General features: G+C 39.9%; 1 protein-coding gene across 2 annotated transcripts in view; it reads right to left on the bottom strand.

Annotated features, from left to right (window-relative positions):
• Positions 1 to 3,053: 3,053 nt before the first annotated feature.
• The window catches only part of ITGB1 (integrin subunit beta 1), a 42,097-nt gene continuing 23,835 nt past the window's right edge, over positions 3,054 to 21,315 (bottom strand). For both annotated transcript variants that reach the window (XM_030230274.2, XM_030230280.2), the window contains exons 7-16: positions 20,540 to 20,695; positions 19,461 to 19,556; positions 18,630 to 18,719; positions 17,840 to 17,980; positions 17,504 to 17,706; positions 16,275 to 16,513; positions 14,584 to 14,806; positions 13,581 to 13,813; positions 11,319 to 11,485; positions 3,054 to 4,295 (exon numbers count right to left, since the gene is read on the bottom strand). In XM_030230274.2, the coding sequence (XP_030086134.1) occupies positions 4,230 to 4,295; positions 11,319 to 11,485; positions 13,581 to 13,813; positions 14,584 to 14,806; positions 16,275 to 16,513; positions 17,504 to 17,706; positions 17,840 to 17,980; positions 18,630 to 18,719; positions 19,461 to 19,556; positions 20,540 to 20,695 (1,614 nt within the window). In that variant the 3' untranslated portion in view covers positions 3,054 to 4,229. The remainder of the gene's footprint in view (positions 4,296 to 11,318; positions 11,486 to 13,580; positions 13,814 to 14,583; positions 14,807 to 16,274; positions 16,514 to 17,503; positions 17,707 to 17,839; positions 17,981 to 18,629; positions 18,720 to 19,460; positions 19,557 to 20,539; positions 20,696 to 21,315) is intronic.

The raw sequence follows: 21,315 nt of genomic DNA, 5'->3' as shown, positions 1-21,315 counted from the left end.
CTCAAAAGCTTTTGACACTGTTTGCCATAACATTGCTGCAGACAGGGTGATGGAGTTTAGGGCAGACAGGAGGGCAGGAGGTGGGTTGAAAACTGCCTGAAATGCCAGGGCTGAGGGGGCAGTGCTTGGTGGCACGAATCTGGAGGCAGCCACCAGTGCGGGATCCAAGGGCTTGACATTGGGCCCCTCCCAGTTCAACATCCCCGAGAGTGGATGGGGCACACCCTCAGAGACAAACAAAACTGGGAGGAGTGCCTGGCTCACTGCAGGGCTGGTGCTGCAGGGGGACCTGGCAGACTGGGGATGAAAGAAACCTTTGGACATTCAATGAATGGAAGTGCCAAGGCCAGTCCCTGAGGAGGAATAACCCCAGCACACCCTGGGGCCCAGTGTGTGGAGAGCAGCCCTGCAGAAGGACCTTGCTGGCCCTGGTGACAACACATGGACCAGGCAGTGACTCAGTGCCCCCATGGCAAAGGTGGCTAGTGGTGTCCTGGACTGCACTGAGAGGGGGGCTGCCAGCAGCTTGAAGAGTCACCCATGGCACCTCTCAGACAGGAGAACTGGTAACTGAGTTCCTACGCTGTGCTCTTTAACCTCCTACCTTAATAGCTGTTTATTCTTTTGAAGACTTCCTTCACATGCCCTGGAAGTTTCTGCAATGGTCCTTGATGCAAAGCAGTGTCAGAAGGCTTTGGAAGTCCAGTTGTATGAAATGATCTCTTTGCATGTTGCTGATTCCCTCAAAGTGCACATCTGTGAGACAGGACATCCCTCTGCCCATGCTGATTCTGCCACATGTCACACTTAGCCCTGTGTCCTCTTATAATTCCTTCCAGAGAGTGGAAGAAACAACTGGGTAAGCCTCTTAAAAGTTGAGATTATGTATGTTATTAATTTCCCATTCATATGGCAATGAGACCAGGCACTCATCCTTGAGTTCCTTAAGCCTTCTCCAATGATTAGCATTGGCTTTGGCATTTTGCTGCTATTCCTTCTGTTGATTCCTCTCCAGAATATTTTGAATAATTTCTCTGGTATTTGCCCTCTGCTGGGGAATGTTAGGCTGGCTGTCTCATGAAACTCTTCCAGAAGAAATATATAAGCAAAGAATGAGTTTACATATTCTGTCATTTCTTTACTCCAACTGTCCTTAATCTTGGTGTCAGATTTCTTTGTAAGTGTATTTATTATTTCTTGTGCCTTTCATGAGGAACTAAATCCTCTTTAGCATACTTCTAATGTTTAAATTTCTTTTATATTTTCAGCTTTTTCAAGGACATCTTTGATCAGCTGCTTTTACTGCCTTTTTAATCCAGCCTTCTCTTTGTGTAATCTTTCTAAAATCTTCCTTTAACAGGTTCTCTGGTGCCCAAGAAAAATTTCCATACAAAAAAACTTATAGTTACCTCCTTGAATTAATTTTATTTTCCCATTTTGCAATTAGGCATTACTATAGTAGATGATTTGACTAACAACTGTCATATTTTTAGAGTTTCTAATATTATTCTGATTATTATTCTGATCTTATGCTATGTCAGTACCCTCATTAAAAACATTTCCAAATACTTTGAAATAATGTCCTACAGTGTTTTTTTTTAATCTGCAATTTATCCATTTTACTGACATGGGGTTAATGTATTTATTATCATTAATGAACATTCAATGCAGTTACATTGCAGCAGTCTGTGTTCTGATACTTGTATTCATAGCTGCTAATAAATATTTTCTTTCTGTTTGATAAATGCTTTGGCAGCAACTGATTTTTCAAAAAGAAAATCAGAAGTGCTTCAAAAACACCCTCTAAATAGTAGAAGTGTGTAGCTAGAATATATTCACCACCTCTACTTCATTGGTATTTTACTTAACTAAAAGCTTCTCCTTTTTATCCTACTTGCATTCTGTGTTCCTCTGAGAATGAATTTTTACTTGTTATGGAAAAGAAAACATAGTGTAGCTTTTGCAGAAAAGGAACAAACCCATCAGCATCCCCAGAGCATCAATTTATCAGTCCAGATTGCTCATGCTCAAGACTGTGCTAAGACTACTTTCCAAGCAGACTTAGAGGTAGTTTTAAGGTAGGAGGCTCAACATACTATTGCAAAATTAAGTTAGTTAATAAAGCACATGATTACAGAGAATTAGTTTCTTTAGCTGACTTGTATTTCTGTCTTTAGTTTCTATCCAGGATAAGAAACTCTGATTATTACAACTGCCATGAAACAATTCTAGCTCAGCTCCTTAGTTACTAGACAGGAGTTGAGGAGATGGATGGATGAAGGATAGTGACACTATGGCTATATATTAACTGTAATTATTTTAAAACAGAGAAACTGCTGGGATCTTACATGTGGCTTGTGTGGGATCATTGATCTTCTGGGTCAATGCACTGCTACTGACTGTAAGAGTTCACTGCTCTGCCAACTGGCAGAATTCAGGTAACTGCCTGAGAAGACTATTTACAAACCAAGGAGGATTCACAACTACTTCTGGTTCCCAGCATCTAGATTTTATCCTAGTTGAACTACATCTTCTCTCTTAGCTGCATCATCCAATCCTGGTTAAAGCAAGTCCCACAATCTGTGACACATCTTGAATCTGATCCTGGAGGATGGCAGCTGTTGTCTCTGATTTAAGCAACTGTTCACTTGGAGATATTAAGCAGCTTCCATCTGCCTGGAAGCCTCTACTGGAAACCCAGTTCAGACAAGGGTTGAGAAAAGCTCTCTTAATGGGCCACTTAAAGCTTTCAGCATCTCTATGGAAAAGCAGCCTACCAATCCCCAAAAGCATTTTGAAACCAGACTTGTTAAGGAAGTTAGAAAACATGTAACATAATGAGTGGACAGGTTAATGCACATGTTATTAAATATTGGCCTAATTTGGGAGCGCTGGTAATACTGCATAGGGGTCAGGGTTCCTAAAGGTCAGCATCCTGTGTAACAGTAACTCCTTTCAGGGCATATTTGGTATCATTACAATTATTACCTTGCAGAGATGCAATTCTCAGGTTTTTCAAATAGTAACAACTTCTACAAGATAAAGAGATGAGATCAAGTATTTTAAGGTACTTTTATTTAATAAATAACTTCAGTAATAGCACTGTAAAAAGTGAACATCTGTTAAAATAAAAAGGCACTTAAAACAAGAATATGACTATGATGCAGTTTGAATGGTCAGAGGCAAATATACATGGCACATGTCAAGAATGATGAGTGACTCGTCTTATGACAAACTATGCAATCTTAGGTAAAGGCAAATTTACAGCTAAGACTGCTCAAAAAAAAAAAAAAAAGAGGAAAAAAAAGGCTTGTGTTGATACAAAAATATTACAAAAAGAATCGCAACCAAATACGTTAAAAGATTAGAAGGTGACAAAGCACCAGGCTTGAAAGCAAAGAAACATTACAGAATAAAGACAGAGCATCACGTAAGGCCCTTAGGTGATCTGAGGATGTCTTGGTAGGGTACTTCATGATACTGCCACCCAGGGCTTGAATTTACAAAGAAAAACTAAGTAAGTTACCAGTCAGCAACTTCTTCAGTAATGGCACATGTTTTAAAGCTATTTTTTCCTTCTTAACATTCTTCTCAAAACTTTTCATTTTAACCATAACCTGGCAATATGCAACTTGAAAATCAAAGATAAGTATGCACACACTTTCCAGTCTTGAACACTGTTCCCCTCCAGCTTACTCAACTTACCAAATACTTAATCATACATCTAGCAAGTCAAAGACCAATTAACCACCTGCTCCATGCTACATGAGTTTAATTACATCTGCAAACTCAAGCCCTGATTTCCCTGTAAAGCTAAAAAGTTTAATACTAAATGGCTAGGCAGAGCCCTCATGCTGATTGCTTTAACCCCTTCCCTCCCAGTTGTGCCATGAAGCATCACACCCTGCACAAGACCTGGATTCACAGCACTGGAATGGGAAAGGTCAAAAAGGCACCATGTGTCCTGGGCTGACTAGGCTACACAATCTCAAGTTTGTTTTTTTTTGTCCAACTTCTGGCACCAATGACTCTTGTTTGCAAAAAAAAAAAAAAAAAAAGGAAAAAAAAAAATTAAAAAAATAAAATTACATATGGTACATTATCACACAGGAAACAAACCTGTATGTAATGTGTTAGTAAAATCACTGCAGCTTGCCCTAAATCTATCTTACTGTGACTACAAAAGTTGCTATACTGCATACAGTGTTGTGAAGTTATACAAGCAGTGTTCATTTTCCCTCATATTTAGGATTGACCACAGTCGTCACTGCACTCTTGTAAATAGGATTTTCACCCTAGAAAAAGAAAAAAAATTATATTAACATTTAAAGATATGAAAAAAGATATGTGTTTGCAAGAAGCATAAAAATTAGCGTAAGAAACTACCCATTAATTAATGCTTTGTTTGTACACACAAACAGCTTAAGTCAAACTAGTTTTCCTTCTAGTAACTTGAACAAAGGCATGCACAGCTAATAAATAAAGCAAAGGGTTAGCAGGATCCTGTTCCATTTGCACCACAGAATTCCTTGGAGGCAGCTGAATCTCGGGGCTGAGCCATCACCCAGGGCTCTGCAGCCCAGGGCAGTTTACAGAGAAGAACAGAATTGTAAACAACAATGTTTGACACCAGGACTGACCACAAACCACATTCTGCTATAATAAACATTTAAACAGTTTATCTTACATTGCAATTGAATTCTAGAAACAAGGTGGAAAGACTGCTAGTATTTTGCTAGCAGTCAATATTTACAGTGAACATTCAGTACTCGTCATTCTCATTTTATTCCTGCAGGTCTCCCCAACCCCCAGAAGAGCAAAATGTACAGATAAAACAAAGAAACTTTTGTACTGGTGCAGATGCTGTAATAAAACAATTATTTCTACTGATATGAGACAAGGCTACAGAACAATTGCTTACATCTTTCTTGCTGAGATTTAAAACCCCTTAAATGAGGCTTATTTTAGCTTCCTTTTCCCCCAGGTTTCCTTCTATCTCAGTAAATCTTATTCATTTATGACATCCTTGCACACCTCAGATGAACAGCTTGAACTCAGAATTAACAGATAAATCTTCACAGGAGAAAGGACCACTGCTAGAACGGCCCAGAGCTGCAGCTCTGAGCTCTTAGCACAGCCTGAACCTCAGCCTAAATGAATGCTGTCTGCTGGCACAGAGCTCCTCTGTGCACACACACCTGATGCCTGAGGAGACTGAGCTCAGTGCAGAATTCAGCTCGAGTGCTGCCCTGGCCAGGGCTGTCTGTGGCCTTCAGCAGCAGTGATGGAATCTCTGTCCCTTCAGAGTTCCCCCCACCCCAATGTGAGATGGGCAGTAAAACCATATTAACTCCATTTACAATATTTCAGGTTAAACTAATTTTTCCTACACTCAATCAATTGATGCACAAACACCAGGTGTCTATTTTTCAGGGTCATAAACCGGGAAAAACACCTTGGAATACCACAAAATGTGCCAAAGGCAAGCAAGAACCTCACTTGGTGTGAAACATTCTCATCATGGCTCCTGGGAAGTTTGCTGCCTTCTCTTTGCAAGGCCCAGCACAGGATGAGTAACTGCTCTACCCCAACAACACAGGCTGCTGCTGAGGGAGACCCTGCAGCTGCTCTCATGGTTCCTTTCACAGAAAAACAGCTCACAGCCAGCTTCTCCTCACAGCCAGCTTCTCTAGTATGCAAAGAGCAAGGAGGCACATCCAATCTTGCCTAGATGCAAGAGACCTGTCCAGGCAGAACCTGCATTGCCAGGCAATGGAAGTCAAAGCTCTCTGTTCGGTCTCTCAAGATCTGAGTCGATGCCACCTGGACAGAGGTGAAGGAGGAGCTGGGTGTTCAGTGCTGGCTGTGTGTCACAAGTACAGTGTGACAGCAAAAGTCCCTTCCCCTTCTATGAGTTCCCAGGCAAATGCTCCCTTGATTAGAAGTGTATCACCTACTGGTCTGGGAAGGGATGAGGAGTAACATTTGGTTGGGTTTTTTTCTATTTTAAATCATGGACAATCATGTGATGTGGCTAGTTCTTAGACTTATTAATCAATGCAAAATTATGACCTTCCCCAATATTTCCAGCAAAAGGTTTTCAATAGTAACATACAAACAGAATGGGAAAAACATGCAGGGATGAGGGATTTGATCTGGTACTGAAGTATCTCTTTATGCCTCACAGTTCTTGGCAATGTACATTGCTTATTTCCTTGATAAGTTTTAACAGAGAATTCTTAAAAATTTAAATATAAACCAATAAAGTTTATGATGCAGAGGAAGTCGGTAAGCATAAGAGGCTGCATCACATGCAGAGTAGAAGTAATTGTACAGCTCCTCCATGGCAACTCATTATGTAATGTGCTGTTAGCCTCCAACATTTTACAGAGCAGACTCCCCCCAGCACATACAGGGGCTATACACTCACATCTTCTAGTTGCAAAAGAGAGATAGTCTAGGAATGGGTCTAAAGGTAAGGACTATAACTTCAAAATTTGCTAGGTGCTAGTCACACAACTAATTTGAACCTGAAATCAGGCTTAAAATACAATTTGTATATGAAGATTGCAATTTTTTTATGATACTGCTTTTTAAAGAGAAGTCAGAATTGAAGTTCTCCTGCTCCTGATTTAGCATAAGCCCTATAAGGATATTGAAATTCTGTCCTGCTTTCCCTTGTACTTGCACTTCTCAGAAGCACACAGTGGGATTTAGGTCCCAGGATAAAGCACTTGACTAGCTGTCTCCCCATGTCAGGTCAGTGTCTCAGTTCCCATTACAAATAATGGATTTTAGTCAATATTCGCAACACTTCAGCCTAACCCAACCTGACATTTGATCAGCTAAATGGCTCCTGAGGCTCTCCTGCCTATAACTGCAACACAGGCACCTGATGGATCTGCAGGTTCCTTCCTGCTCTCTTCTGGTAGAGCCCTGGCTGCTCCAGCCACACCCCAACCACCCTGCCTTGGCAGGGTCTCCTGCACAGCTCTTCCTTAAAACAAATATCCACTAATCCACCATGATGCTCCCCTTGCTCAGGGCCCCTCACAGCTGGCAAAGGGTATATATTTTCAGACATTAGAAGCATTCCAGTTTTTTAATTGGCCACTTAAAACATGGGATTCCAAACTCGATGTCTTAGACAAATGGTATGGTTTTAAATGCTCCCTTTTCTTCATGGCACTGCAGAGAATACATTGGTTTAAACATGCAGAATTAGGGAAAACACATTTGCCACATGCCCCTACAACTGGAAACTCCATGCACACTTAAACCAAAATTAAAATTAACAAACAGTTACTACATACTAGGCTCAGTGAAATACTGAACAAAATAAAAACGGAGGTACTTTTTAAAAGTACCTTAAACCAAGAATAAAGAGCTATGTTCTTGCAACAACATTCACTTTCAGCCAGACTGGCTGTTCAGAGGACAACAGTTCAGTCCAGTGTCACATAAAGACCAAACTATTACACAGAATAGTTCTGTGTTCAGTTAACCTTCTTACTCCTTTTGCTGCAGGGGCTCAGTGTTTCAACAGTCACTGAAATTACAGTGGGTTTAAGACCTAAGTCACTGTAAGAACCCGAGTTAAAGCTCATGCACACGGTGTTCAGGAGCTGGCTGTGACTGTTCCAGCCGCCGCTGCTGTCCAGCGCTGTTCCCCCGGAGCGCGGGGCCGGCTCCGTGCCCGGGCGGCCGCCAGAGGGCACCGCCAGCCCCATCCAACCCTGCCTCCATCCTTGAGCCACAAACCAGGGCACACTGAGCACTGCGATTCACAGCACAGGGGCTGAAAACACGGCATCTCCGCTCCCACACCAGGGCACCTCCATCATTCAGCAGCAAGGCAAGTCACAGGCATAAAACCAACTCAGGAGATGAACAAATCCCTGTGATTTTGAGCACTTGGAATTGTTTGTATTTTCTCTTCCATTTTAACCAGTAGATGCTAATAAGGCTAACCAAATTACTACAGACTTAAATTTCTTAAATTTTATTATTAGTGTCTAATATAAATGTGTTTATCACTTGTGAAATTCAAGATGACTGAATTTGGAGACTGTTTGAAGATGCTTAACAATACACAAGCTATCCCCATGCAGGAGAGGTAATGGCATTCACTACAGATAGCAGCTCTGTGTTTTAAATTTGTGACACAGCTTTTCAGTCCAGAAGAAATTTATCCTTAGACTTGTTACAAGCATGATTGCACCAAAGCTTTTATTACTGACTGGAGTAGAACCTGGGCAAAGAGAACTCTGCTTGACCCAGCTGCCTTGAGCACTGACCACTGGGATGCCATGGCATCATCTGCACCACTGTGGACCAGCACCAGGGAAATACCTGAGTACCTGGTCCATGACAAACGCCAGGTGCTGCAGTTCCCTCACCACAGAGCCCCAGCCCGTGTGTGGATGATGGCTGTAGGGCAGGGAAAAGGTCACACAAATTGCACAAAGTTAATTTGTGTAGGCACACACCTGGAGGGAATCTACTACAGTGCAATTTTCATATAGTGGGATTTCAGATGACTTTCCTGCCTTGACATTACAAGGCAACTGTTCATCTAAATGAGAGGCTATGGCAATAATCTAAAACCACCAGAAAATCTTATCTATAGGGAAAAGCAGGACCTTGTTTTACATCTCATGGCTCACCTACTTTGAGAATTCTGACCTCCTCCATTCCAGTGGTCCATAAGAATAAACCCACCTCCCTCTCTACCCAGACTTCTAATATTTCTATGAATACCAAAAATTATAAAGTCATGTTTAAAAAACCCAAACCACACCCTTTCACACTTTTAACCTTTACATCTGGGTGAACCAAAAAGGCAGAAGTTAATCTCTCCATTTACACCAGTGGAAAGCTTTTTGCAGGAAATACATTTTGAGGAGAAATGGCAGCACCAAACATTACATCCTGAAGAGTCACAGGGTAGAGAACAAGAGCACAGAATGGAAGTTACACACTGTATATTTGTTAGGTGCTTGTCCTGCATGCAACAGAAAATACACAATTAAGTGAATGGCAGAAGAACAGGAAACAGAGACTTAACCAGATGGAGTATGTGAAGTGTTAGAAAAGACCAAAAACTCAATTTCCTCCCCAGAATAATTGGCTCTGGGAAGAAAAATGAAAAGGAGGTGAATGTGGTTGATGTAGCAGGCAAAAGGAATGTTGTTTACAATCCATTTTGGACACACTGCAAAGTGAAATGATTGTGAAGGGAAAAGGAAAGTGTATTTCATCAGGAAGGGCTTGAAATGCTACACAAAGTATTTGGAACTATTGTCACAGTAAGACCAAGTAAGAGCTTAAATATTCTGTTTCTGCTTTCTCCCCTTATTTTTCCTTTACAAAATCTTTTGAATGCAACACGGAAAAAGGGAGACAGCAGACAGTATAAAATTAGAGATACAGATCCTCCCCTTCCACTGGCTTCTGAAAAAACTCTATGATGTTTAATGGATGTGCTGCCTTCACAATTTCTTCCTTCCCCTCCCTCTAGTCTCATCTCTGCACTACTTTCTCTTAGTGCTCTTCTGACATCCATTCCCCATGTCAGCCTCCCTGTCCCTCCCTCCCCACCAGCTGGGGGGGTCCCAGGGGAGGAGAACCTCCAGCACTCATGGAAGGGCAGTCTGAGAGTCTGCAGAAGGTATCAACTCATCCCCTGTGCTTCACTGACTTCCTCTCCTGGACACTGCTGTTACTTTGCTGCTCAGGCTGAGTTTAGGAGGGAGTAAGAAACTGAGTGAAAAAAACATCTAGAGGGGACAAGGATATTTCCTCCTGTCTTATAATGTTCCATATCTATGGATACCCTAAAGCTGGCTAGGTTACAAGGACTGTGATATTGCCAGTTTCAGTAGAAGTAAGGATGAAAAAAATGAGGTGCATATTTAATTATAAAATTAGTAGAGAATATGCATTTCATACCTTAATTACAGACTAGGTCTATACTAGGTTAATAAGCCAAAGCAACTGACAAAAAAAAGTAATGCTACTCTGCATGTTCACAGAGCTATTCCAATAAAAACAGTGATATTTATAGGTTGGGATATTTTAGGAGTATCTAATCTAGCTTAGAAAAAATATTGATTTTAAGCAAACTGACTGCTGATTTGAAGAACTAGAAGACAAAGCATCCCCTTGTGTGTCTCTCTACAATCCAAAAATATTCTTCAATCCTAGGAGCTGCTCTGTTATGTATCCACACATCTAGAAAAAAAACCTAAAAAAATCACTTGTAGAATAGTTTAAGCCAGTACTGGCAGTATTAGTAAGTAAGCAATCTTGCTGTCAAAACCAGTTAAAAATTTTCAAGCTGCATTCTTGAAAACCCCACAATCAAAGCAGAAGTAAATACACTGAGCAAGACTCAAAATGTGATTAACGGACTGTGACACACAGTGAGTTTGAAGTGACATGCAAAGGGGGGAAAAAAGGAAAGAAAATGAAAGGAGATACAAACTGAGACTTAGAGACCAGCTTTACGTCCATAGTTTGGATTCTTGAAATTGTTAATAGGGCTCTTGTATATTGGATTTTCTTGCTGAAGTAAAAGAAATGGTCAATGTCGAATAATTCAACAGGAAAAAAAAAGCAACATTCTCAACTATCACTGAAAAAGAATCATGCTATGCATAAAATAAAATGTTAGTAATTTTTTTTCCCCGGTATGAGATTAATAAATTTTTCTTAAATAAAACCAAAAGGCTTCCTAGGACAATTTTTTAAAAAGATATTTTCTTATCAAGCACATGGGGGCGTTGACTTCTACAGAACTGTAGTGAAGGGGCTCTTGATTAGCAGACTCCTGACACTGCCCAGAGGCAGCAATTCCACAGTCCATGGAAGCCCATAGACCACAGGCTTGTTTTCCTTGCACATTTCTCTGTTGACAAAGAGCTGGGAAGATTTCAACAAACCAGTACCTGCCATGACTTTGTGACTTTATGGAAGTCTCCCAACTAACCCTGTGTGAGTATTTGCATGAGTATGCACTCAATCAGTGCAAAATGTTCTTCTTCGCTTTCTACAGAAGTGACTCATCTTTGTAATAAATGTTTTAATCACAGGCTGTAAAGTGTGGTAGAACTGCAAAGCTGAACTGTTCTGTCACCATCACATTTCCTCTATGAAATGTTATTTAAACCTGAGTAACTGCTCTCTTTTCTGCCTCAAGAAACACTTCTCTGAGAGGACTGGTTAAAATCTGAAACACTTTAAAGCACATGAACAAAAATCTTCTATTTTTCCTCCGCTACTGCAGCTTTTATGCATAGAAAAGCTTCTTGACTCACCGTATCCCATTTGGCATTCATCTTCTCCTTCTCAAATTTAGCAAATTCTCTTCTGTCATGAATGATCATTAGTAGTTTCCAAATCAGTAATAATGCAAGTCCAATAAGAACAATTCCAGCGACCACACCGGCTACAATGGGAATGATGTCAGGACCACTGGGGCACTCTGGGGAACAAAGCAAGGGAAACATGATTTTACAAAACGGTGAAGGTAATGCATATCCAGAAGCTGTTAATGTTTGATTTTGTACTGAAGCCAGTATTTTGAATATCAGATATGCCAATACTACTTTTCTTTCAAATAACAGAAATTTTGAACTATGTACATCCTGTAACATTCCAGCTTATTTTTATCCTTCTAATTTGTGTTTGATCTTAGCAACAGAACCACCTGTTCTGAAGATACAGTCTATACCCTGCTAACTCCTTAAGCTAATTATTTACAATATTAAGAGTAAAATAACTAGTGACTGTATGAGAGAGCTCCAAGTCAAAGCTGTGGCAGTACAAATGCCAACCAGCAGAACAGGCCCTGCACACAGAAACAGAATATCCTGATTTGGAAGGGACCCACAAGGATCATTGAGTCCAACTCCTGTCCCTGCACAGGGAAGTCCCAAGAGTCACACCCTGTGCCTATGAACATTGTGCAAACTCTGTCAGGCTGGTGCTGTGAACACTTCCCTGGGAGCCTGCTCCAGTGCCCAACCACCCTCTGGGTGAAGAACCTTTTCTAATATCCAGCCTAAACCTTCCACACACAACTTCAGGCCATTCCCTTGGGTCCTGTCACTGGTCACCACAGAGATCAGTGTATGCCCCTCCTCTTCCCCTCACAAGGAAGCTCTAGACTGTGATGAGATGCAAGGTGATTTAAAGTGGCTGACACAGAAATAACAATTCTCCAAATTAAAATCCAACTCCACTATTAATATAAAATTCCCAATAATCACAAACTGAAGAAAGGCTTTTGCAGAGCTCAGTGCACAGACTGAAGGAGTCAGAAGCAAATGAATGCAAGTCCTGTGCAACAGAACAACTGTAGATAGAACACAGCTTCCCCCACACTCCATATCATCATAGCTGCCTCTGCAAGAGTGAGGGAAGTGGGAAGGGACACCACAGGAAGTCCTTGGGAGCCAGTAAGGAACAAGTGTCTTCTCCACAGAACACAGCTCTACTGGCCAGAACTCGTTCCTTCAGCACTTGTGCGGCACAAATTCAGGTGCCTCCTCATGTACAATGGCTTGAGTCACCTTTGAGCTGAGGCAGCAGAAGTTTGCATATGAGAAGATCAAGCCCCAAAAGCATAGGGCATATATAGCTTGTCCTAGGAGAGACAGGTCAAGTTCTTCCTCTATACTGATGACTACTTTTGTAGAGAATTTAAAACATTCTGAATTGAAGCAGCATTTATTTCTAAGAGCCACTAGCCACCGGACTGTGTTAAGTCATGATCATCAAAATGATGAATTCTGAAAATTCCTCAGGTATATAATACAGCACTAAATCTCTAAGGTGTGCATTTTCTATCAGGCTTTTAAAAATCAGGAGACCACAAATTCCTAATGCACAGAACCATACATTCTGCACTGTTAGATACAATATCCAGTGATTCAAACTAACAATACTCTTGGTAAAGAAATGGTAAATTATTGATGGAGCTATAGAATTGGTCTCACTTTTCTTTTTTTTCTATCAAAGACTGATCTATTAGAGATTACCTAAACAAAATTATTTTGGGATCTATTACTGAAGGTACTACAGTCAAGTCAAAGCAAAGGTTTTCAGCATAAAAAAATTCAAGCAGTTTGCAGCATAGTACACAATTTTATGTAGACTGATACCAAATTACCAAGAAAAGGAAAAGAAAAAAAGAACAAAACCCCAGAGACACCATTGTTTATAACAGACACCTAGTAAAAAAAAAATATCAAAATTTATCTAAATAGGACTTGCTACAGGAGAGATAAAGTAAGTCAGAGTACATCAAGTGCAAACAGGAAATGTTTCAACAAATATGCATATCTGATTTACCTTTGTTTTTAAAAAATAGAATCTGTTTCTAACAGCCCAAGGGTTTGAAAAATCTAGATTGAGGGAGACATATGTTCTTCTAAAGCCACTCAGACATGCACAGCTGTCACTCAGGTAACAGGCACCCGTTTCTGAATGCATTTAACTCACCCAAATCAACCAGAGGCACCCAACAAATGCACAAATCAACAACAAAGGAGGAACAGGCAGCATCATGTTCCTACCTGGGGTCTCCACCACGTGGACATTGGCTTCACCATTTGAGTTGACAGAGTAAGTGAAGTAGAACCAGCAGTCATCCACGTCCTTCTCTTTGCAGTGGGACAGGGGGTCGGGCTGGCCGGGCTGCGGCAGCTTGTCGCGGCTCTCCACGCGCGTCATGTTGAAGTGCATACATTCCTGGGAACACGTCTCCTTCTTCTCGCCCTTATCGAAAGCTCTGCACTGAACACAGTCCCTGGGCAAGAACAAAACAGAAGCAGTGCTTCTGAATGTGTTCATGGAAGATTTCTAGCATTTAATCTCAAGAAATGTTATGAAGAAAACACAGGGGGAAAAGCCCAAGAAACCTACCCTTTCTGCCATAAGGGTTAGGAAAAAAAATAAAGTAAGACATGGCTTTGTACCAGTCAGAACATTTATATACCTTGAGATTAACGAAAGCCCTTTTCATGAATACCTCTTTCCCTGAATGACCCACAGGTTTCAAGGACAGAAAAAACCCCAAACTTTTTCAACACCTCTACCTGGGAAATGAATACTCTCAGAGAAGGCACTGTAAGAACAGGGCACTTACAGTGGAACACACACAGGCTAAAAAGAACAAACTCAGTTATGAGCTTTACAGTAGGGTATCACTGAATAATTCATTGAAAAAAGCAGATTGAATAGGATTTTTCTACTAAAAGGACCAAGTTTTTTTCTCAGCACAAAGTGAGTTGCACAGGAACCCTCTTAGCCACTAATCCTAAACATATTTCAAAGTTTTCATGCAGAAAACACTAGGTTTCTAAAAACCTGGATTTCCAAAGGGAAGGATGCAAATTTCACTGGCCCACACAGGTCTAGGTTTAGTTATTGACTGTGAAGTTAGTAATGTCAGTAGTATTTCTTTTAAACAAAAATCTTAGCTGAAGTTTTACCTATCAAAAGCTTTGTTTTAAAAATCCTCACATATCACAAACGCAAAATGCACAGAAGCTGGGACTTGGTTTTCTGGGTACGTACTTGTGTTCTGCACAGACACCAAGGCAAGTCTGACACATTTCACAGGTGGGGCCTTGGAATTTGGGATCTGTACAGTTACAGGTGCCACATTCACAGGTTCCTCTTCCATTGCAAATCTGCCCATTAGATGCCATACACGGTGTAGTATCCAAGGAACAATCGCAGGCACTGCCAGTGAAGTTGGGGAAACACTCGCACACTCTGCACTTGCAGATCCCATTTCCTGTGCAGTGAAAAGGTATTGCAATGAAATCAAGTCTAACATAAAAACATTTGTGACAGTGAGAAATAAATGTTTACCACCCTCAGGGTAGATAAAAGACAAAGAAACCATGGTGAGATAATGAAGAATGAGTTACGAGGTACAAAATACATTTTAAATTTATACTTCTTGAAAGACTACTTGCAGGCATTTGTCCCCTTTTGCCATTCTCCTATACATCTGGATTTCTTTTCATAAACAAAAAAACAAGACTCAGGAATATCAGATCAAGAATAGTATAATGTGATGACCATATCCCCTAGGTGGAGAAACATGACAGCACTGCTTCAGTTTTCAGTTCACAATCTTGTATGCATATGATAATACAGATAGATATAGACTGCTACAGCTAAATTGACCACCCCTGCCTTCATATCTATCACTATACAAATGTATAAAGCAAGACTTAAGAAGATGAGGAGTGCACTAACAGAGTATTCAAAACACAGAAAAATGAAACAACTTTGGCTCCACAGCACACCAATGTTCAGTACTTCTGACCTCACATACCCAACCCAACTTCATGTTCCTTAGACTCTCTGCACAAGCAACAACATGCCTTTATACTGATCTGGATGACAAGAAAAGGTCTTTGGCTACACCCCTCCTTCTCCAATGAATGAAGTGTTTCAGTCAACACTTTCCTGTCACCGTGTATTTTGGAACATCAGCACCATTGCTCCCATCCTTTGCAGAGCAATAGTGGACTCTGAACAAATTAGACAAATGAGGTATTCTCATCACTCAGAGCTTAGTGGCTGCTCTGTTTTACTTTTGCAGCACAGACAACAATGAGGTAGTAGTTATACTCCTACCAGATACTTCCACATGCAAAGCAGCAAAATAATTTAGACACTGGCTGCTGAATGTTTTTTTATATTGCTTTTGATTTCAGGAATTAACTACCATCAAAGTCTTGCCTGAACTGCTTAAGGTGTTTCTCTGGATCTTGCACATTCTAGTCTTCATTTACCTTTCAGAACAGTGTCAAGCAGTTCACTGGTATCCTGTCAAGCACCAAAGTCAAGCACCCACTATTACAAGTAAGCTGAGGGCATTCTCTCTTTCAATTGAGACAGTGCTTACACTGAGCCAGAACAACATTACAATCTCAGGACAGCTGTCTCAGCCTTCTTTACTGAAATACCTGAGGGTAATTCTGTAATAAACAGCAGAAGTCAAGTTCACTTTATGCCCTTCTTGGAGCTGTGATTGAAGGAAGGTGAAACGTGCATTAATAGACTACATGTTCAGAGGGCTGTTTTATTAATAGACAAGTGTTTGTAATCACTACATCTGTGAGTATCCTCATCTCTGTTATCAAGTGGCTTTGATCTTTTAGCTAAGCATCCCTACTCTGCTGGGTAGAGAAAACAGACTGGTGAACTGCTGACCAGCTTTGCCTGCAGAAAGCTGAAGCATCTCTCACCTCCACAGATTAAACCATTTGATCGATCACAGTTGAAGTTGTCACATTCACAGTATTTGCCAGAATACACCTCATTGGTGTTCTCCCTTTTCTTGCACACACATTGTCCACAAATGCATTCTCCATTGTTGCTGCAGATTTCTGTGCTGTTCTCCCTCCTGCAGTAAGCATCCATATCCTCACTATTTACTTCATCTGTGCTACATTCACATAATCTTCCGATACGTCCTTCATTACATCTGCAAGGTAAAAGCATGACTGAAAATGTAACCTTCATTGAAAGTCACAAAAAATGGGCCACAAGAATAGCACAAAGAACAGCAGTAAAGTGACTACTGTCTCAAGGGATGTTCCAACTTAAACTTCAAATGAGGTTTCCAGCAGACATCTATGTACCAGTTCTCGAAGGCACTGGAGGAAACTGGACTAAGTTGCTTTTTGTCCTATCTGATGCTGATTGTCTTATCTGATATTCCAGGTGAGAGACTGTGTCACTCCTCTAACTAAACTGTCACACAGTCATTATTAATCCCTCTCTCATGTGACAGAACAATAATTATTTCTCAAGTGACAACTGTTCCCTGTAGCTGCTGCTGTATTTCAATGAAAAGGTTTCCTATGAACAGCAATTAAGGAGAGTAGATGATCTTCAGAGCTGCCAAACTGAGATCTTCAGGGATCAGCATTTCTCATCATTGAGGGTAAGATACAGATGAGCAAATGGAGGCTGCTCTTGATCCCACCAGTGATCAACAGACTGTTACATGGTGTCCACCAGAGAGGACAGATCATTGGGAAGCTGCTGCATTTACAAAATAAAAGCCTGTGCTTACCCACAGGCCTGTTCTCACCCACGTGAAACCAAGTCGACAGCAGTGACTGACACCAAGTATAAGAATGTTTTCTACAGAGATGGGAAAATGTGTTCTCTTGATTTTAAAAGAACACCAAAAACTGATCTATATCCTTTAAAGTACTGACTTAAGGCCAAATTTGAATTCTGAGTCATAAAACAATGCTGATCTGATGATCAATATTTAAGCATAGGGATTATTTGCAGGGATATGGCAGTATTTCAGAGCATCCTAAAAGAAACAGGCCTGTAACAGCAATTCTTTTTCTTTAAAAAAAGAAAAAATTAGTAAACCCAAGTAAACCCTAATTAAGGAAACAAAGATCTTGCTCACATTTCTCTTTTGCAAAAATAAAGAAAATGTCTATTTATTTACCTGCAGGCACCACATTCAAATGTTCCATTTCCTGCATGGCAGGCTGGACTATTAGGTTCTCCTTCACTTTGACACTGACACTCACAGATGAACTGGAGATTAATTTCAACTTCTTCAGTGAATCCCAGTGGTTTAATTTTAATAGTTTCATTTTGTTCTTTCTTTGGACATTCATTAGCTGTTATATTAATCTCAAATCTAACCTAAAGAAAAAAAAAAAAAAAGAAGTGTCATGTTACTACAAGGAGTTTTGTCTGTACTATTAAAAAGAAATGCTATGTTGGACATTTTAAGTGCACTTTGTATTTGAGCAGCAGCATATATACTCTGAGTTACCTCATCTCCAATTGAAATGTTAGAACACTTCCTTCCATCTTCTTGTGTGTCATTCACTCCATTCTTGCAGAAAGACTTGTAACTGATTGTCACTCCTTTTGGTAGCTTAGTATTTTCCAGGATAACCTCTGAAGAAAGGGACTGAAACAGCAGTTATTACCTAACTTCAAACTGAGTTGCAGAAGTGTTCTGTTGCAGAACAGACATTATACAACTATGCCCAGTCTAAGCATCAACCCCAGAGGCACACTGGAATTACTGAAGTTCCAATGTGCTTAGAAACACCAGCCCAGGGCTGCCCTAAGTCACACTTTGGTGACTCCTTCCCATGTCTGAACTTGTTACAAGGTCAGGACAGGTTCCCACAGATGTTGGAGGCACTTGTTTACCCCATGTACTCCAAAGGAGAAGTGAGGCTCATTTACACACAAAGCAGCAATGAAGAAAATATTGTGGGGCCAAAGCCAGCAAAATGGCCTTTTTTGCTAGCAATTGGAAGGAAGGTGAAAGTGAAGAAGCTGAAGAAACAGTGTGGGATTTGGTTGTGAATTTTATTTTTTGAAAGGGAAAATGTGGATGGGTAAATTTTCCTTGTAATGCCATTTTAAATGACTATAAGAGTGCATCTTTTTACTCATCTAACCTCTTACTGCCACAGAGACTTAATGTTTACTATGGTTTTACTGCAATGGAGTGTGTTTATAGTGTAGAACACTAACTAATCCACCTTAGAGTCTCTGCTTGAAAAACTTATGAGCAAGAAAAATTAATACATAAAATCTGAACTTACATTGTATGCATCAATGATTAGCTGAATCACATTGCTGGAATTTGAGGACAATGTTCCCACTGCTGATTTTGGTATCAGATTTTTCAGTTCCTTTCAATATTGACAAAAAAGAAGGAAAAGTACAGTGTTACTAGCAAGCAGAGTATAATTTGCAGTACAAATGGTGACATAATGCATTAGTGAATTAACTAGTCAAGTACTTCAGAAAACAAAGTTGTGCTGCCAGTGATGAACATAATTTTTGAGGTTATACACAGCCTTACTGTGTAAATGCACAAACTCTGCATTTGGTAAGAGAATACTAAGCCCTTCTCTTGTATGAGCTGACCACAATCTCTCTTCAACCACACTTAGAATACATTAAAAATAGGCAGGCATCATTTTCCAAAAATTTGAATACAGTTTAAGAAAGAACCCCAAAACCAAAAAAACAGGTTAAAAGAAGGAAAAATATGCATGTCCTTTACACAGTCATTTCCTATTGCACAATCACATCCAGCAGTTTAGTTAATTTTAAACATGGGACATATAAATAGAACAAAAGAGACAAAGTATGTTCTTTCATAAGTGTGTCCCCTGATTCAGTGTCCACACCCCCCTCAGCTATTTTGATGTAAAAACGTTCACAAAAATTAGAACTGCAAATGTGTTCTCCACTCACTCATACCTATAAAGAGTAGCAAGGAGAAGGGGCACTTTTTCTCACTGGAAATCACACAGAGAAATAAAAAAAGCTTAATAATAAAGCAAAATATTACTTCCATGATCACTTCCACAATTACTTTAATTTCAAATAAGTAAATTTTAATGACTTCAGAGTAATTTCTTTACCTTATAGACGGCCTGAAACTCTTCAGTAACAGCAAAGATTGTCTGAATATTGTTCTCACTAAGTTTCTGTACCAGATGAGCAATGGAGGGATAATCCTAAAAAAAAGTCAGGCAAAAAATTAAATTCAAATTTGAGACATTGCTAGAAAATAATCAAAAAGACTCTGACATCATAAATACAAATCATCTTTAGAAACATACACAGCACTCCTAACTCTTCATGTCACAGTTCTAAAGCAAAACAACCTCTGAAAATAAACAGGGTAAGATTTCATATATGTCTCCTGAAGATGGATGTTTCTTGGATGTTATCAAATTTGATGCCATACAAAAGGTCAAATCCTTAATAATCCCAATCTCCTCAGAAAATTATCTTCAGTCCCTCAAAACCACTACTTTTTGCACTGTTTCACAAAGAAATTACAAATAAAACTGAATTAATTTAAGGTTTTTATTATACTGTTTTCACTCCAAGTTAGGAATATATGAACACACAAACTTGGTGAAGCTTATTGTGGTTACCCCATCTGGTAATTTTTTCTCTCTGCATTTTTTGTCAGATCTTCCTTCCAATAAACCACAAAGGCAACGTTAACCATACTCTTACCATAAACTTTGCATGGTAAGATTTCAGTCTTAAAAAACGATTCAAGCAGGTATTTTACCAGTATTTTTCACTAGTAAACTATTCTGAAAATGAAGACTGGTGAAATGATAAAATAATGAAACAATCACCACAGTCTTCCAGTGGACATACAAGGCCAGCTTAGGAGTTGGACTCTGACCCTTGTGCATCCCTTCCAACTCAGGACATTCTGTGATTCAGTGTAGCATACAGGACTATTAGTCATCAAAAAGGTTAAAAACCAGCAACATATATTTCCATTTCTTGAAATTTTCCATTTAAGACTAGATTAATTCTTGCACATTTGCTTTAGTTTAACTGAAGTCACTTGATGTAAACAGATACATTTTCTAAGACATAGTGGTCTGAAGCTATATCAGATGATCGAATGAGTTCTTTTGAGCTTAAGCATAATAAAATATTAATTTCCCTAGAAGATGATATAAAGACTTACGTAATAGTGGCTCATTGTGTACACATTATTTTCCAGATGACATTTCCCATCATTTGGCAGAACAATTCCACCAAGTTTGCCATCTCCTGCAAAGTGGAATCCAGCATCCGTGGAAAACACTAATAGTCTTGTAACATTCCTCCAGCCAATTTGTTCCTTGGGAAAAACACAAACATATTTTTGGTATTTTGTACCAATTTATTTTAAAGCATTGGGGACCAACACTGGAGAGAGAAGTCCATGGAAAGTTAGAGACTTAGGAGAAGTCACAACATTGCAAAAGTGTCACCCTGGAAAAAATTAATTCATTAAACCTTGGAAACACTTGTGTTTCATTTAATGTCTGCTCCAAAATATCTGCTGCAGATTTTTCATCAAAGGCAAAAAAGATTCTTTTTGACATAGACTCTTCAGTTCTCAGTGGAGTATCTGAAGAGTGACAGAGTTTAGAAATGAGGCTCTTCAGTGCCAGTTCCACTCCCATGCCATGACCAGGCAGCCCCAGGGTGCTGGTGTGCAGCAATGCTGCAGTACTGAACTGCCCAGAACAACGCTCTGAAGAATCATCAGGCTTTGCCAGCCTAGTGCAGATCTGCCCAGCACAGTGCTTGCCAGAGGACTGGCCCATGAGCATCATGGCTCACAACTGTTTAATTATGTAAATTGTCCTGTCCTATTTTTTTAAATTTATCCATGGAACTGAAGCCCTAGCTAATTTAATGAAAGAAGACCATGTAGAAGTGTCATATACTAACAGTTACCACTCTAAAAAGGTT

This window comes from Serinus canaria, chromosome 2, assembly GCF_022539315.1.
Source record: "Serinus canaria isolate serCan28SL12 chromosome 2, serCan2020, whole genome shotgun sequence".
NCBI classification, from domain to species: domain Eukaryota; kingdom Metazoa; phylum Chordata; class Aves; order Passeriformes; family Fringillidae; genus Serinus; species Serinus canaria.
Note: the sequence above shows the minus strand (reverse complement) of the source record. Positions and strands in the feature narration are given on the sequence as shown.